General features: G+C 37.8%; 1 protein-coding gene across 5 annotated transcripts in view; it reads left to right on the top strand.

Moving 5' to 3' along the window:
• ARHGAP15 (Rho GTPase activating protein 15) overlaps positions 1-18,957 on the top strand; it is a 332,393-nt gene that overhangs the window by 47,295 nt on the left and 266,141 nt on the right. For all 5 annotated transcript variants that reach the window (XM_083841824.1, XM_083841823.1, XM_083841826.1 and 2 more), the window contains 4 exons: positions 1,319-1,393; positions 5,125-5,186; positions 10,830-10,917; positions 17,646-17,735. In XM_083841824.1, coding sequence (XP_083697950.1) covers positions 1,319-1,393; positions 5,125-5,186; positions 10,830-10,917; positions 17,646-17,735 — 315 coding nt within the window. The remainder of the gene's footprint in view (positions 1-1,318; positions 1,394-5,124; positions 5,187-10,829; positions 10,918-17,645; positions 17,736-18,957) is intronic.

The raw sequence follows: 18,957 nt of genomic DNA, 5'->3' as shown, positions 1-18,957 counted from the left end.
TTGTTAAGTGATATTCTTCATAAATAGGTCAGAGAAACTTTTGAATTGTGAAGAATGTTTTATCTCTTTCTTTGAAATGTTTGTATTAAATTTAGAACTGGTAATTCATTAAGCTCATTAGCTCTGACTAGGAGAGTAGAGCAATATCTAGGATATAGATTTCAAGGCTTAAAAATGTTAGTGCTTACAAATAAACATAAAAGCAATGTGTGGAGAAAAAATATGGGATCATAATATGTTTAACTGTTTTTTGAGCGTGGCCCTCTGGATTAATTAAGAACATTTTCTATATTCAGACAGTTAAATATAAACAGAATACATTATGACTCTCCGTTAACTCTGTTTTAATAGAGAAAAAGAGAATGCATTATGATGAATACAGTGAAAACTAGTTAAAACCATATTTTGTTGTTTGCTTTTTGACCTCAATTAAAAGATGAGAACATCACTGAATTTTACAGAATCTAGACCCCCAAAATATATTATTCTTGAGTAACGCCAAATTTAAACAGTAAAAGTTTTGAGAAAAAAAAATATACATACCTTTTTGGTATGCATATATATTTTTTGGTATTCTTTGTTGCATATTTGTAAAATGCTGTTCAGTTCTTCCAAACCCTTGATTTGTGATGTATCTTTTATTTAATCTTAATAGTATAATGGAGTCTAATGATTTTGTAGAGTTGAGTCACAGATAATTATCCTGGCTTCCTCTTGGAAAAGAGGGAACTTGAGGAAATCGAGGACTTAGCCCTTGGGAACAGTTATAGAATCAGAACCCAATATTGCTGCAGCCTTCCAGTCATGGAGTGTTTAGAAATAGTCTTTACAGACATCAGAGGATAACAGATATATTTGGTGCTTATTCTCACATTTTTCTCTGGTTTCTTCAGTAACTTGTTTGATGGTCTTGAAGTTATAAGTATCTTTTCTGTAAAATGGGTATAAAACATCTAACCAGTTACACAGCTGTTGAGATTCTTGATGTATTTTTTAAAAGTCCTAATTTCAAAAGATTTTTATCTATTGGTTACGTTTTAGCTTAATTTGCTAATGTTGCATCACAAAGAAGCCCATTTAGATCTTTAGGGTTTAGTAGCTGTGTATTTCTCATATCCAGGGCTTAGGAGAAACACAGAAAAGTTTTCACAGAAAGGCAGTAATAAAAGAAGCCAGCTTTCCAAAACTACATCCAATACACATCCAGTAACTATATTTGTTGGTCCATCTTCACCAGTATCTATTTGAATCCTCTTGGAAAAAAATCCCTGTGTTGTTTTTTTTTTTTTTAATTTTTATTTATTCATTTATTTATTAGGTAAATCGTCACAGAAGAAATCATTCCCAACATAACTTAACGCTTGCAGACATCATTAGTACACAGGACCACACGGTAAGCAATTGCTCTATAGAACTAATAAATCACTCTTGTTATTTTAAATGTTTTTAATGTAAATGTTACACATTTACACAATACACATTACTAAAGAATAAATACATGAGTCTTTGGATGCCTCAAGATGTTAAGGGATTTGAGGGACTTTGATTAATCAATAAAAAGAAAAAAATTAGAAGATACAAAGCAATTTGTATGGCTTGACTTTGCTGTTAACTTGGTTGTACTAGATTGATATTTCATCAGTATTAACGCTCAGTATAAAGGAATGTGAGCATGTCTTTGTCCATGTGAAGCTGTTTTTAATACTAATATTAATCCTTATAAATAAAAGTCAACATTAAATTTAACACAATATTAATGACACTAAGAATTTAGGGGGAATAGTGTAGAAGGATAGTGTTTTATTTATTATTACTATTAAAATATTCAAATACAGGTTAATCAAAGAAATGTTAGTATCAGTAGTACTTACATGAACTTTTCAGGATTAGATAGGTTCATAAGCTTGTCATTCCTCTAACTAAGAAAACTATGGAACCTATATGTGATTTAGTGATAATTACTACTTTTTACATTGTTCCTAATGTTGTTAGTTCATGTGAGCATTATTTTACTTAAATAGAAACTCAAATATTTACACGTACATACTCTAATATTTTTTTCTAAATAGTAAATTATATATATTCCATTTCCTTATTTTTATTCTAATCCTTTCAGGGCGGGGCGTTTGTGGTCATTTTCTCAATCTTCCATATGCTGAAAAGGTGCAGGAGGGGCAACAGCTTAACAACAAATGATGATATTTATTGAGACAGAAACAACAGAGAATATCATTGATATATTTGGTATTCTTTTTAATATCATCCCTTTGCAGAAGGATCGAAAGTAGATCCTGAGCTGTCTTGGAAGTATTTCCTAGAAAATCTGTACAACAGAAAAAGGGATATTAACAGATGTTGAACAAGGAAAATATAGCTTCCTGAACAGAGTTTATATAAATATTGGGGCCATCCTTGAAATCTTTATTTGTCTTAGCGATAAATTTGTTTTATAATTCCATAAATATGCTGTATGCTAATTACAGAGAACTCTGTGTACGTTGTCGAAAAGATGAAGACCCTTATTTTCTTAGAGACAGCACTTATACTAATTCAATAAAACCAATATATGTAAAGTTACTTTGTTTAACCTGAGAGGTCTCATGAATATCTAGTATTTCTAGCTGTTCAGTTTTGAGCTGTTTAATTTAGAACAAAGGATGGATTTGAGCTACATAATTTAAAGCGGGATATTTTATATGCCCAACATTTGTTACTGGATTTGATATTCTTGAGGAAAATATGACTAAACAGCAACATTTTCATCTGGAAACATATCCAATTTTTAACTTTCCAAAATGTGAGAATAAAGGTAATTCAAATCCAATGTTGAAAATCACATTTGCCTTTAGTTTTGGATTGGTTAAAATAACAGTCTGGGAAGGGTGTTGGTAAACTTTGAAAGGATGAGATTTTTGGGTCTGATTCAGAGAAGCAATCAACAGCTTGAATGGTTAGCCAATGCTCCTCCCAATTTCTGTTTCCAGATGGATAGAAATATTAAAAGAATAACCTTTCTCATATGTTATTTGGCATCCCTGGCCCTGGCCAAACACCAGTTTTATGCTACGAAAATGAAGGGTTAGAAAGGAAAGAAATTTTTCCACAGATGTAAAGTAAGTTTGATTAAAATAAAAATAATAAAAATGTAGGTGGAGTTGGGGATTAAGTCTTATTTTAGCTCTAATAATTCACCCATCCATCACTAGATAAATAGTGCCATGACTCTGCGCAATAATCCCTATATACTTCCTGGGTTTTCTATGGCAATGATATGCATGACAGGAATTTGCATGACATAAGTACAAATTATAGAAAATGCACACGCTAATCCCCGTGTACACATTTGAGAATGTCACCTAAACCATTGTCCACAGACCTCCTCATATGTACAAACAGATAAGTACACAGTATATATCGCATTATATTTTATATACAAGTAACAGACAAAATCTATGGCAATAGTTATTATATGACACTGTCAATATAATGCTATTTCATATAATTAAAATAACAGGTATGTTTGATTTAAAAATCCTTATGTTGCACGTCAAAACATGTTTTATTGCCATTTAATAGCTTTACAGGTGGCAAAAAGTCTATTGAAATTGTTGCAAAATCATATTGTGACAAAAATGGTGTGGAATTACTAATACCCCAGTCAGGCACTGACTCAGCAGTGTTTGAGAGAAAACATGACCACCCTGAATCACGATGGTGCTTTTTGAAACACTGAGGTGTCCATGAGTTCTCTTTTTCCTTTACTGACACAACTGTGACTTCCTTAGGTAATGAGATAGGATGATCTAATGCCTGGTCAGTGGGGCTAGTTGAAGACACTCTTCTTTTTCCCCCCTTTATTCTTTCTTGATACAAATTTACATAGTCTCCCCCAAAATCCCAAATCCGATATCACAGCTTCATAAGGGATGTTTCGGCAGATCACACAGAACCGTGCATCTGACCCAGTGTCTCTTACTCCTGCCGGCCTAAGAAAAGTATGTGCAGAACTTCGGAGGACCACAAATTGAAAGGGAGAAACAAAAACAAAGAGCAAGTCTAGGATTCACTTCAAGTATTCCAAAACTCAAATGCAATATTGATACTGTGCAATCTGATGCTGCAGCCTCATGTATATCAGCAGAGTCCGTATCCTGTTTTGACACCACAGCAAAGGGGGCAGGTTTCAGTAACAGCAGCAGCAGAGTAGGGGAGCTATGAAGGTGATATCAGATTGCCAATACTACACACTGCTTTGCGTAGGTAATAGCTAAGGGCTTTGCCTTTCTGGACGTATTTTGGAAAATGCACGTCACAGCTGTGCTTTCCTTTGTTTATAATTCCAGTTTCAGATTGTACGCTGAGAATTGACAAACCGCTCAATTTGGTTTTCTGCATTATAGCATGAGATCATTTAGTTCAGTTGGAAACTTGAAGACAAGTTTTCCCCGCACACGGATGCACAAACTCCAGTGAAGTGTGACTTTTTAAGGGCTGCGAGGGGTGAGAGCCTCAATATCATAGCTCATCTGAAAGACAGCACCACTTAAAACACGATGCCTTCTAGCATCATTCTTGCATGAGCCTTGATTTAGTATTGACTCAAAGCAAAATGTGGCACCTACGAAGCAATGTGACTTTTCCTGTTATACACAGATTTGGTGTTGCTCTGACACTGGTTACCCCTAAACAGCATTCTCTTTAGACTATAAGGATCAAGAAGTTTTTACAAAAATACAGTGTGTCCTTCATAGCTACTAAGGAAACATGAACTCCTGCAACTCAATATATGAAATGACATAATTTACTTAAAATACATTTTAAATTAATTTATTTTTTACTTATAGCTAGAAACTTTACTTGCATTAATATAAGTTTCTGCTAACTCAACAAATAGAGTATTATTATGGGCTTTTTTCCAGGTTAATTATGCATACTAATTGACTTTAAATGTTGTTTGCATATTTTCAAAAGAACTGACTGCTACAGAAAAAATAGGTGACTAAAGTGAGAATTAATGATAAAATGTCCGCATACTAGATTAGCCAGGTGCAGACTCTTATGCATGTACTGACTAAATGTATACATTCGCCTGAATAAATGATATGTTGGTTTCTTTTCTTGCAGGTAGTGGAGAAAGAAGGATATCTTCTAAAAGCTAAAATAGCAGACGGTGGCAAGAAATTAAGGTACTATATGTGAATGTTACAGAACTTATCCATTGTAAACACATATCCACTAAGCATGCATAGATATGATAGCAGCTTATAACTTAAATGATGTTGTTTCAGTATTAATCCAATGTATGATCAGCTTTTGGAGTTTTACAGTCCCAGAAAGCAAGCAACAGCAGCTAACAGGCTGATTGCAGGCAATGAGCATGTGTTAATGTTAGCCTCTACGTTATATGATATATGCACATTAGGGACAGCCTTAGGGCACCACACAAACTAATATATTTTCCAGGGGGAAAATTTTAGGTGCTGAGTGTGTGCTTGAGGGGTCAAGGATAGGAACCTGCCTTGTGGTGATGCCACAGGGATGCATAAGCAAGATTATCAAAAGCAGTCAGCACTTACTCGCTTTTAACACTATTTCTGCTGAAAGCAATGTGAATATTAACTATTTACGGAAGGATTTGCTATCATTTGCTGAGTCTAGGTACCTGTAAAGTGGAAGCAACGATGTGATGAGTACTGTACGTTACCAATGGGAATGAGAGATTAATGTGAAACATTAAATTTTCTGCCTGGAGAAATAAGTTTTCATACCTATATAGCGCTACACAGTATGGAACCTAGGAAAAATAAATAAATTGAAAAAGTAGTCTGGATGTAACCTAGTCCAGCATTTCACTTGAAACTAGAACATTGTCCACACTTGGCTGAATCTTCTATAGCTGGGTACCCTGCAGCTGGCAGCGCATCAGAGACTGGTGTCACTTGGATGTTTGGAAAAGGCATTGAAGCCAGTATTACTCTGTTCCCTTGGAGCACTGGCCAAAACTTCAGCAGGGTTTGCATAGGCTGGGCATGATCTGTGAATGTGCCCAGACTGGGAAGGGGTTTCATCTTCCTGGCAAGAGCCAGTGCATATGGGGAACTTTAGTGCAAAGCATCCCTATGGCTTTCCCTTGCACACTGTGGGCACAGGGAAGAGGCAGCCTAGCTCGGCTACTTGTGCTTTTAAATAGTACTGAATGGTCTTATATTTTTGAATAGCCTGAGAAATTGTGAGCACCACTGAAGCTATAATGTGCTGCCATCAGGTGTTCGTTTGACAGAATGCAAATGCACCAGCAGCTCTCGTGTTGGATGCGTTTCAGCATCCGCATGGTCGAATTTCATATTTCAGGAGCTGTCTGACTCTGTTTCAACAATAATTTTAATGTCACAGTAATAGATGGATTCATGCAATATGCTTGTTGATTCCAGCTGAGTCTTCTCTGTATACTAGTATTTATACAGACCAAGCATGGATAGCAGTGACTTATCTACTTCACGCACGTTTTATCTGATTCCTTTCACTTACCTAAACTTGCTGTTCATTGACTGGAGGTGACTTCTTGAACAATCCTGCTGCCACATGGCAAAAACTAAGATATTGTGAATGGACTTTTCTAAAGAGCTTAACTTTAGGTCACTGCATGTATCCAATGAAATACGGTGTTCCCACCTGTACAGAAACCAATACGCTACGGCATTTTTTTGTTTCTTTCTTTCAGACCTAATTAATGACTGTATGGATAATCTGATAAAAGGGTTGTCTAGTTTTATCCCTTCTAATTCTAGGTTATAAAAGCAATTAAGTTTTGATTTCAAAATGTCATTTTTTAAATGTAACAACTGTAGTTTAAAAGGACCAGAGAACTTGAGACTTGAGTTTAGGGAAAAAATCTTCTTACAGATACTGTGGTGAATTCAGGTGCATTCTCTTAGTATTCTCTTAATCTCCTTGACCCTGATGGAATTAAAGTATTCACCACTTAAGACTCAGAATGAATCTTAGATAAAACATTTTACCTGACAATTTAAAAAAATAAATAAATAAATACTTTATAAGGTTATGTAGAAGGAGTGTTTTCTCCTGTAAGGTCAAGGTCCTTTTCCAAATCAACTAAGGGGTAATAAGAAGGGGAGGTGTTGATGGGAACTGAGTCTGAGGGCATGTTTATTCCAACAAGGTTATCTGGTTGAGTGCTTTTAAGTTAAGAGACAATGACTAGGAAAGAAAGAAGAAAAAAAAAAAAGTCACTTGTTCATTTGTATAAATGGATCAGGGAAAAAAATGCATCTTGGAGTGTTGATTCAACCAAGCTGCCCAAGTGAGGATCTCAGGATTATTATGATAAAAGAAGGGAGAACAATAAACAAAATGCTGAGACCCAGACCAGACAAGAGAGTCACGCTGATTGAGGGGTCATCAAACTACAGGTGCCACTTGCAGCGGGATCTAGGTGGAGCCAACAAGATGTGAACCAAGAGGCCCCAGCCTGGGAGGGTACAAGAAAATGCAGAGCTCTGTAAACCCACGGGAGCGTACAGGAAAAGGGAGAACAGAAGGAAAAAAGAGGGGGGATAAGTAGACTCAGTGATCCTTGTGGTTCCCTTCCAACTTGGGATGTTCTATGATTCTAGATACGATTCTAGAAAAAAAAAAAAAAAAAAAAAACATATAGAAGGGCCTGTCGCATGTAAAACATGTCCAGCCAGTATGCTTCTCTGGCCAAGCTCTGTGGCTGATCATCACTGTCTGTCTGACCTTCTTATATTTTCTCATTAAATGTTTTCTCAACTCACTCTTCCATGTGTATGCGTGCAGAAGGACTATGTGCCAGCTCCTGGCATGACCTGTGTGTGCGTGTGTGCGAGTGAAATGGGTGCCAGCTGCTGGAGCCAGGCCGGGACTGTAGGCCTGTGGGCTGTGGTGCCAGCTGCTGGAGCCAGTGGGGTCCCAATGTCAGTAGCTGGAGGGACAACAGTAGCTCTTTAGATCTGAAAGGGTCCTACAGACTTTCAGCCCCGAGCACCAGCTGCTGGTGGGGACTGGTGTGAGTGGACTGGGTGCCAGCTACTGGAGCCAGGCCGGGGTGTGGGCTTCTGAAGGGCATGTGCCAGCTACTGGAGCCAGTGGGGTCCTAAGGACCGCCTGGGCTGGGGCATGAGGAGGACGGAGGGTCCATTTGGGGGCACAGGGGGACTTGTGAATGCGGCGTGCATGAGGGACGAGCCTGTGATCGCTGCATCTGCAGCAAACTTCAGGCTGGGCCTGCTGGCAGGCAGATGCCTGTGAGGTGGGTACGAGGCCCTTGGCTGTGCCATCCTGTGTGGCCACTCATGTCAGTGTCCTGTCCCTGTCTGTGCGTCTCTGGGATACGTGCTCAGCCCCAATGCTTGTTGTGCCTGCAAAGGGGAAAGTGGCAGCCATGTCCCCCCACCTGGGCACAGGCCCCGGCTCCCAGCCACCTGGCAGGGGCCTGGCTGGAGCAGGGCTGGGTCAGAGCAGCTGAAGGCTGGGGCTGTGCACTGCTCCTCACTTAGCATGCCTACCACTGACTTTTTAGTTCTTTATTGTTAACTCCTTATTTCAAAACCATAAATAGAGCTGTGTTGTTCTTGAACAGGATCTAGATTGACGTGAAATCTTTTAATGTTTTGTCAAACTTCCCAGTTTGATCAGAAGCTTGAATCTTTTAAGAAGTCTGCGTGCAAGTCTGGGACCTCAAAACAGTAGCTGGTTTTTATTTCTCAGCTAGAAAAACCTGCCCCACAAATAGCTGGAGCAAGCAGTGTTCTGTCTAGCAGAAGGACAGGTGGCCTCGAAACCTTCCTCTCCATAGCCTATGTCAAGCATTTGGTGTAAGTTGGGTACTGAATCTAAGCTGCGTACTAAGGATTTAAAATCCTTTAGTAATCCATATTTATCCAGGATATCCAGCTCATAGGAAAGTCTGTATAAAGCAGCACCCGGCATGCTTGGCCACTTAGGCCTCTGTCAGTAAAGAGACCTTGGGGCGGGGATTAAGAACTGAGGCAGTGCTTACCAATAGGCAGCTGGTACTCACCGAGTTGGTGGTGGTCATTTGCTACAGCACTCATTTCACAAGGATACTGTGAAAACCAATTAGCTGAAGTTGAATTGTTCTCAATGCCAATATGCACAATCCTTAGATACAAACATAGTTCACCTCAGCTAAGGATACAGCTTTTTAGTTACAATAAATTTAGCTGAAAATTTGAAGGTGACTGAAAAACACTGGGGGAATTTTCCCAGTTCTGGTCAGATACTTTTCTAGAATTCTACTCTCTGCATCTTTCTCTCTCAATCTCTTTATTTTTGTCCCCATTAATATAGCATTAAAAATACAGTCCTGTTTTCTTCAAACTCATTCATTTCCTTCATTTATTTTTTTTCCCCAGTGTTGCCACTTGTTGGCTATATTTTAGGGATGATCCTTAGATCAAGTTGGGTGAAATCTTGGCTATACTGAACAGAGCAAAAGTTCCTCTGCTAATATCAGTGGTATTGGGGCTTCATCTCTAACACTGGTTATGCTTCTTCATGTTAAATAGGAAGGTCATTAAAAGAAAAGCAGCCTGTTGTTATGCCTGATGTGCAATTTGATGGGATATTGAGTGCAGTGGAGCTTTGAGGTGGATCTGGAAGTGAGCATCCCAAAGAAGACCGGCAGGCTTTTAAACTTAACAAAGCCAGGTTTTGCTAGAATTAAAAATGAATGTGTTTCAGTTGCTTAGGGATACTTATATAGAGAAAGCTCAAAGAGACTGAAAAGCTCAAAGAGATAGGAAAGAGAGAAGAATGAGGAAAAAGGGTTTCTAACAGCTCTGTGTGCCCACGGTGTCCTTACAGGCAGCTCCCTCCTTTTAAGGAACCACAACTTATGTGTGAAGCAGCCTGTTTGTTACACACATGCTCAGGTCTGTTCCGAAATGTTCAGATTTGTGATTTGCATTCACATAAAGAAATTAAACTGGGGTTGTGAACATTGTTGTAACTATCAGATGCTATGACCCCAAAATCAGTCAACTATTTTTAGATGAAAGTCTCAAGTTTTTCTTTTCTATTAGACCAGATCCATTTGTTTATGTGGTGATTTGAAACATCACATTATGTGTAATATCTGTAATATTGTTTCCTTCTTCTGTTATGAATGTTATGTTCTTCTGTGAAGGAATGCACTGTTTCACATATCCGTGTGTATTTTGGTTTCTTCTCCCTGGCCCCTGCAGTTTGCCAGCTCTTTAAGGTTATACTGTGAACTTACGACGTTTTATGGAAACTTAAAGCTCTCTGAAATATTGTTCTTCTCTGTTTCTCTCCTGTATTTTTGTTGTTGTTGTTCTGAGAAAGGAGAAGCTATTTGGGAACTTTCAGAATAGATCCTTTTTTGAGCTCCGTATAGTCAGATTGAAATTATCTTTAGTTTTTCCTTCTTGGTTCCATTTTAAATACTAGTTACAGAAGGGTAGCAGCTATTGGAGTACTCTAAGCATATGTGAACTCTAAGCATGTGTGAATAATCCCACTGTTTTGCTGTGGTTAAGGCATCTTGGTGGAAAAGCAGAACAGAGAGGCTTTAAAATAGGAATGAGGGGAAAGAAGGCCTTCAAGCTTTGTTCTTAGGCCTCATGCACACCGTAATTAGGATAGTGCAACTCCATCAATATTGGTGGAAAATTGTTGCTGATATTGAGTTTAGATCACTTTTGTTTCTGATGTGAAATAATTAAAAACTAGTCTACACATGGAGCATCTTTTACCCACCTGCTTGCACACCTTGCTAATGTATATATTTTTATTTTTTTTTAAAGGAAAAACTGGTCCACGTCCTGGATTGTCCTTACTGCTCGGAAAATGGAATTCTACAAAGAATCCAAACAGCCGGCACTGGCCAACCTGGTAGGCAATCAACCATCCAATACAGTCAGCTTCTTTGCAACTTTTACTTCAGTATAAAAACTTTGCTGTTCAAATAAGGCAAGTTCCGGCTGAGCTGGCAACCTTCAAAGACTGGAAAGGAGCTAAAGGAAAATGCCTTGATAAACTTTTAATCAGGTGTAGGGTATGAGAAGAAATAGGACTTAGAAAGTCCTTTATTAAGAGGTGCATTTTGAGAATAATTGCAAAGTGAGACAAATGGTGAGTGACTATCCAGTAATGCGAAGGTAACACTTTAAATTAAGGTGCCATTTATAAATGCTTTATTCTTATTTATGAAAATGATCACTAAATGCAGCTACTTCCTCAAATAATGTATTATAAAGTATGTTATAAAATGCATTAGTAATAAATGCTTAACAGATGATGCGATGAGAATCTGTTGCAAAGGATATTGTGAGACGTAAATTGTATTAAACCATGTATGTGCATCTTTAATACATGAATTTAAGTTATCTACCATCCTATAAAGTGGCTTATACATTAATAAATAATAATAAATTATTTATAAATGGCACCTTAATATAGGGTGTTACCAAAGCAGAAAACACTGTAAGTTAGCAAAGTGATTTTTTATCGTAGTATAAATGTGACATCTACCATATCCCGCTAACCTTCCTGAATATTTCTATGACTCCATCTAATGCAGCTAATGCAATTTCTGTAGCCTGTAGTTACTACAAAGTGAAATTTGCAGTACCTCTTTATTGTGCCCCAAGGAAACACCACTGATCTTAGTCTTTGGAGATGTGACAGCTACATTGCGCAAGCAATAATGGCATGTATCCCTTCAGTGCTAGTTACTGCGGAGTATGAGCCTATGAACCTGAATGTGGGCAACAAAAGGGGATTTTGGTAAATGTATGACACTGTGGGCAGCAAAGGGACAGGTTTGACAAAGCCCTATTGTGAAAGGCTCTCAAGGCCTGATCAAACCTGCCATATCTCATTGGAGTGATGGGTGGCCACAAAGGTGCTCTCTTTGGCAGAAGTCATAAACAATAAGCTATTTTTTCCTGGCAGGTGATTACCCCCCCCCCCCCTTTTTTTCCCCCTGTATATTCTTGATATACCAACATTGCTTGCTGTAAAATCAGCTTTAAAGAGCACCTTTTCATGCCCTACTTTTTTTGGAAAGGTGAGTGTTGTAGCAAAAATAAAGGATGAAACAATAAAAATAAGTAAAAGATGGAACCTGACACTATCTGCTTGTGTTGTTGCTAGCACAGCTGGAGAATATTTTTTTCTGAAGCCATGAAAACAGTATAACACAATTTTTTTTTTTCAAAATCATCTGTTTTCCTTAAAGTTGAATTGGCTGCTTTTTTTTTTTTTTTAAGTCTAAAATAAATCTATTAAAGCTAGTCTTACAATTTGGTAGCTGTCTTCTGCTTCTGTCTGCTGGATGGGTATTGCTGTCATAGAATCAATGTATTTGAGAAATTAATTCATGTTATGCTCAAGTTGCATTCACGTAGCAAACTCCAGAATATGTTCCTCCTCTGGGCAATGCAAGTTGGAAGCTGCCAAAAGGGCAATTTTGAGGAAATGTGTTCTTGTCTTTTCAGAAGGCATATAAAACCAAAGAACCTAATATAATGACAGAGGAGAAATTGTTACGGTCAAGTTAGATGGAGGAGGAGGAGAGTTCTTGCAAAATGTCTTTGGTACTCATCTGAAGGATATGATGCAATGCAGTTGTGAGCCACTTGGCTCTAATTCATCCAGTGTGGACACGGGCTGCTTAGCCCAGCTCTAGAAGCCTTGCACATTCAGGCTTTCAGCGCCAGTATCATAAATGCATTCATACCCATTGCTGCTTTGAAATTCTGTGGAGGTGAGGTGCCAGACAACAAGCATTAGCTTCATCTGTAGGTCTGATTTGCTGCAGGATGGGATTATTATATTCGGTATTTCACCAGCACTTCAAAGCTCCACCAGGAAAGTTCATCCATTAATTCTGCATTTCAAGAATGGAATTTGGCACTGGTTAGGTAGCAGAAGAAAAGTGTGCAAACTGGAAGTGCATAGTTCCAGTTAGGTAGGATATGTGAGAAATTCAGGCATCATGTCTGACTGATGTGGGCGGGATTTGGGGGGAAAAAAAAAAGTACACTGCTTTAACTGGGACAAAAAACTTTGCTAATTGAGGAGGACTGCCTGAGTGCACTGTGCTTCCTCTGGTTGCTGCTACCTTTTCTTCTCTCTCTGCAAGCCCTCACCCAAATTCTAGCAGATAAATGCACTGGTAGGAATTCAACACATAGGAGACTTGATTCTACTCTGGGACTCCTCCACATTCCTAAATTCTCAGTAGCCGAGAGATTTAAGGATTTAGATACTGAAGTAGACCTGCCTGAACTAATCCAATTCTAAAGATCTCAATCTATTTAAATCAAAAATTAAGATGTGTTGCAAGAAAGGATCTTCTGATGTCAGTCCCTTTCCCTGAAGTCTCACTTCATCACTCCGTTACCTGTGCCCATAATTGGTGAGATTCCATCCACTGTCTCTTAGCCCTACTTTACTATTTATTTATTTATTTATTTATCTGTCATTTTTCCTAGAAAAGACTAATTCACATAAACGATACACAAACTTGTTAGTATAGTGACAGCACATCCTGTAGCAACTCTGGCTTAATCCCCATCTCTTTCTGCCACCCTCGTTATCCCAGTTCTAACACCCACAAGTTTTAGTGTGAGTTCTTCTGATCAGACCAGACACCAAAGTCCAAACCTCTCCTATGGGTGCAATTTAGTGTTAGGAAGAACACAGGCATATATTAATCCCATTTTTTTGTTCGTTATGGGAAAAATAAAGCTTTTATTTTTAATTCCACGCTATATCTGAGCACTGGGGATGTGAACTTATTGTTCACTTGGTGAGTCAAATTAAATTTTCTGTCTATTGCATATAACTTATATGCAATGGTAAATAAATTATGAAAAACTTGAAGAAAAAACATCAGATAACTATTAAAAATCTCACAACCCTATTTCCTAAACTGAAATTTCACACAGTTATATAAAAAATAAATAACAAATAAAAAAGCTAAACTGGCATGTTAATCTCATCTGATAAAGCAAATGCAATGTTTATTTCCTTTGTAAGCCATTTAACCAGATATAATTTTGATAGTGGAAGGGAAATAATACAAAAAGGCTTCATTAGAAATCATTTATTTACTGATTTTTTCTTTTAGTTTGTTTTGGAAAAAGGGGAACTCAACCATTAATTAATGTAATAGAGGCAATGTTCATTCACTATAGTATGAATTATAACAAAGCGTTTTTATTGTTAGCAGGAAAATGATGTGACTTAACAAAAAGATTAATGTTCCTTTGTATTATAAAGATATTAATTCATTAATTATTAATTATTAAATACTGTACATGAAGTGAAAATTTAAAAAAAAAAGACAGCATTATTATAAGGGGAATGATATCTCACAATAAAGGCAACAAGAGAGGAAAATGAAAGCACATTCTAATTATACCTCTTCTGATGACAGGATAACATTTAGAGGTGACTTAAAATTATATTTACCCAAATCCTTCATAATATTTATACTCAAAGAACTAGTCTATCTGAAAACAGTTTTTGCTGTTCCTTTGTAGAACTGCAGATACCAGACTTGCTCTAACTACAACTTTCCTATTGATTTGCTCAGAGAAGACTGGGATCCATAGCTTTCTTGTGAGGGTAGTGCTAATATCTGGTTTCGTTATGAGCAATAGAGAGAATGATCATTAACGCACATAGAGGAAAGTCTCAATATATGTGCTTGTTTACAAATATTGCTGAAAATTCAAGTTTGGATCCCGCGTAGCTAAATTAGTATCTTTTTGCTCCTGCCTTGATCGTTCGTGGTCATGCTTTTGATGTATTTGTAGTGCTCCTAAGAATATAACTTGCCTTTTATTTTAAATTAGGAGACATTGTGATATAAACTGATCACAGCCCCACTCTTTCTTACCAGCATTAAATTCTATTACCAGTTGGCCTTTCTGACCAAGAAAAACTAGTCTGTTTATTCCCTGAGATAGTTTATTCAACAGAGGTTATTCTAACCTCAGGTTATTAGCCCATCTGCAAAGTAATTTAGCGAGTGAAAATGCTGCTGAAATCCATATTCATGGTGTGGAAGATTTCATTGCAGCAGACACTTGTATCAATTTACAGCATAACCCCCTCCAACAACGCTGATATAACATAATTGCTCTGACTGCAAAACACAAAGCAAGGACGCAGAGTGCTCAGGCTTTCAAGCTACCCTTAGCTTACTCTCCTGCAGTATCTCTGGGTAAAGTAAACAATAAGTAGCAGGACAGTGTTGAGGCCAGAATGAGTTTCTAGGCATTTTTCCTCGGTTCCCTATGGATTTAAGCAGGGGTCATTAGTCCCCACTGCACGGAGCTCCCTGGGTGCTGAGGAAGGGCACCATGCTCAACCAGCACTGAAGGATCTGGATGGTTTTGCATGCAGTTTTCATCAGAGGCTTTATATACTTCATCATACCCCAGAGCCTCGTAAGGTGTTCACAGACACCTCCTATCTTGTTCTGGGCAGAACTGCTGAATTCACCAAAAGAGAAGTTTTTGAGTTGTTTTCACATAGCAGAAGCGTGTTTATCTTTCCAAGACCTTGAGATTGCATCCCATCCTTTTTGGAAAGGGAGATGCACATCCTTACCCTTTTCTTCTGCTTATTACAGAACCCGATCAGTAAAACAGCTTCAGATTACAACAGGAAATCCAACTGTGTGTGCACCTGAGTGCACAGAGTCCAACTTCTACTACTACCTGCAGTTTTGTACAACCATAGAAATTAGAGATGTTAAAATCTTCTAGAGTTCACCATCCCATCTTCCTGCAAAACTTCCACTGATGGATGTGCTTTCCATGGCTTTTCTCACGTCAGTGTGAAATGCCATGGCAGTTTTCCAGAGGAAGACACTCTGTACCCAGTATCCTTCCCTGTCAAGATACTATTTCCTGGTTCTTTGTCTACGGTTTTTCATCATCTTTTCATTGCATTATGTTTACAAAATGTCTCCACTTTTTCTGTTGATTGAGTAAAGCTGCCTTCTTTGTTCAAGTATTTGCAGACTCAGCCTTATCCTTTTTGTTTTTTTTAACTTGGTCACCTCTGCCTTCCAAATAGTAACTCGTTAAATTTCACAACATCTTTGTAAAATCAAGTATCAATACTGCAGTTTTGATCTGTTATTATAATTCAGAAATATTAAGCTCTTGTCAGAAGCCAGAAAGGAAGTCTGAGGCAGAGCTGGGGAAAAAAATCCAAACCATCCTCTTCCAGTGGTTTAGCCACAAGAACATCTTTCTGCTTTCAAAAACATTTTTGTATAAAAAAAATAATGAAAAGGAACAAAGACACACTGGACTATCAGTCTGAGAAGAAATGAACCATGGTAGTTTTATGGTTTGGCAAATGGAGGCCATAATTACAACTCCAGTACTGAAAGATGCCAGAAACTGTGGCTGCAAATTACTTGACCAGGATTTCTTACTCCGCTTCTTTTATCCTAAATAGATCCTTTTCTATCCAAAAGCACCCTGGAGAGCACACGCTTTTTTTTGTCCTTTAATAACAACATCAGAGAAATTCAGTGAGCAATCTTCACAATCTTCAGAAAGCTGATTATATGGTTAATGATGCACTGGCCACTGTCATTTCTATTAAGTCACCAATACCTTTTTTTTTTTTTTAAAGGTAAAATGTCTTAAGAACAACGGAGCAAAAAAGATGCTTCAAACTGATTAATTACCTTGTGTTGGTATTACTCCATGTCTTACTAAAAGGAACTTATTAGTGCGTTACACTGTTAATGGTAGTATTTTTATTGTTCTCCGGGATGTGCAGTAACCTAGTCTACAAAGACTACTTCAAACTACAAGGGTTTTGCCAAAACTGCTGCACAGGCAAAGTCCCTGGAGAAGGAGCTTAGATAGCAAATGAAGATTATTGTGCTTTACTCCAGCTCCCAGGAACGTAAATGGTACAGGCAAACAAATCTGCTCTTTGAGATATTTGCATCCATACGGAGGAGCTGGGGAGGCAGAGCAATGTCACTCACGGATGCATGGACTGATATCGCGAAGTAGCAGACTACGTGGAGCTAGCCTTAAGTGTTGAGCTCTTTCTGGGTGTCACACATGCCCTCAAAGCTTTCTTTCTTTTTTATTTTTTTTAATGAGCTAGAAATGATAATATGTTTGGAGAAAGGAGATAGCTTGTTTTACAGATACGATGATGTAGATTCTCGTCTAGTTTCTGTCATTTCCAGCTGCATCAGTCTCAGTTTGCAGTTGGAAAACCCACAAAACATTATCTTGAAACACAATGGCTTTTCACGAGGTTTTGCAAAGTAAGCAATTAAAAACTCTGGTCAATGTGTATGCATTTGTGTTTTGATCTACTGTGTATTAGACAATTTAAAAAAAAAACATCTAACTATATTTAAAATTATGTATTTAGCGTAATAACTTTATTTCTGAGGTAATGCACCTGGGGAGTGGTTATCTAAGGGAATAATGAACTCTTTGGTAATACCAGCAGCTGCGCTACAATAATCTTTCATTTGAACTTGATCTATTCTTATTTTATGTGATCTTGTCCACTTGTGGAAAATCAGGTCGTATTCACGGTTAATTTTTTCTTTGCAGAAACCAGGTTATAAACCTGAGTGTGTGGATTTGTGTGGTGCTCAGATTGAGTGGACCCCAGAGAAATCCAGCAGAAAGAACGTCTTTCAGGTAAGAGGCAACGCATGCATTTCATTGCTCGTTTGAGTGTAGAATCTGTTAAACTAAGAGGTAGGTTTTATTTCCTTCGTTTTAGTAACTAGAAACTGATATAATACAGCATTTTTCCTGCTAATACAGGAGTGTAGCATTTTATCAAGCGTCGGTTTACTATTTTTCCAAGGGAAGGATTTCTGATGACTGAGTCTCCCAAACACTTGAGAACCTGTTGATTTATTGATTAATGCTCTGTATTCAATTTGTTTTTAAAACTTAGTAGGTAATTGCTTTGGGTTCAGGCCTAGAATCTTGACCTAAAGGACTTCCATAAACACAACTTCTTCAAACTGCTTACACAAGCATGGCTCCAACACAGTGCGGTTACTCTGTTTATTTTTATTGCTGTTCAGGGTGCTCAGACGGTGATGACCCAGGTTCATTTCGGGGAGGGGAGGGGAAGATGGTAAAAGCTTGCCTCTGTCAGGGCCAGCATAGGAAGATGTATGTTTCTCACAGGTCTATTCATTCATGGAAAATAATATTATTTAATTACTACATCTAAATCCCATTGAATTGAAAGGGAGGATCAAGGCCTTAGATGATGAAAGGATGAGAAGAGTGTTATTGTAAGGTTAACATTCCAGGATGTAGAGGCTGGAAGAGTTTAATGCAACATTTTCAATTTTTGGACATAATCCAACTCCCATGAATATCAGTAGAAAGAGGTTTTTTTTGGTTTCACTAAAAGTTGCATCAAGCCACATTAAGATATTATTCTCTGAATTGAGTTGTTTCCCAGAGTTCTAACACTAAGATTTTTTAACAATGTAAACTATAAAGGGAAGAGAGAGACAGAAGCAAATATGCCAGGGTCAAGATATTGTTAGTTGTCAGATAGTCCTTTTGCATCACCACCAACTGAAATGTGCTGGAGGAACCAACTGTGCCTGGGTCTGGGGTTTAACCATCGCATACAAAACCCCCGAAGGGACTGTACTCAGCTTCTTGAGGAGAAACCTATTCGGGTCAACTGGGTGTTACAGATATTTTTTCAAGGTTTATTTTTCTAGACATCTTTCCAAAGCGCATGCAATATTTAGAAATATTCTTCATCTTCAAGATAGACTTACCCCCCACATCCTTCAGGTTGTCTTGAAAGAACACTTGGAGCTTTGTCATTTCCTAGGTATTTTTAAAGTAAATATTTTGGTTTTGCTGTCAATCTTCAGCTTTT

The sequence above is a fragment of the Anser anser genome, assembly GCF_964211835.1.
Source record: "Anser anser genome assembly, chromosome: 6".
Taxonomy (NCBI): domain Eukaryota; kingdom Metazoa; phylum Chordata; class Aves; order Anseriformes; family Anatidae; genus Anser; species Anser anser.
This window is presented reverse-complemented; position numbering and strand designations above follow the sequence as displayed.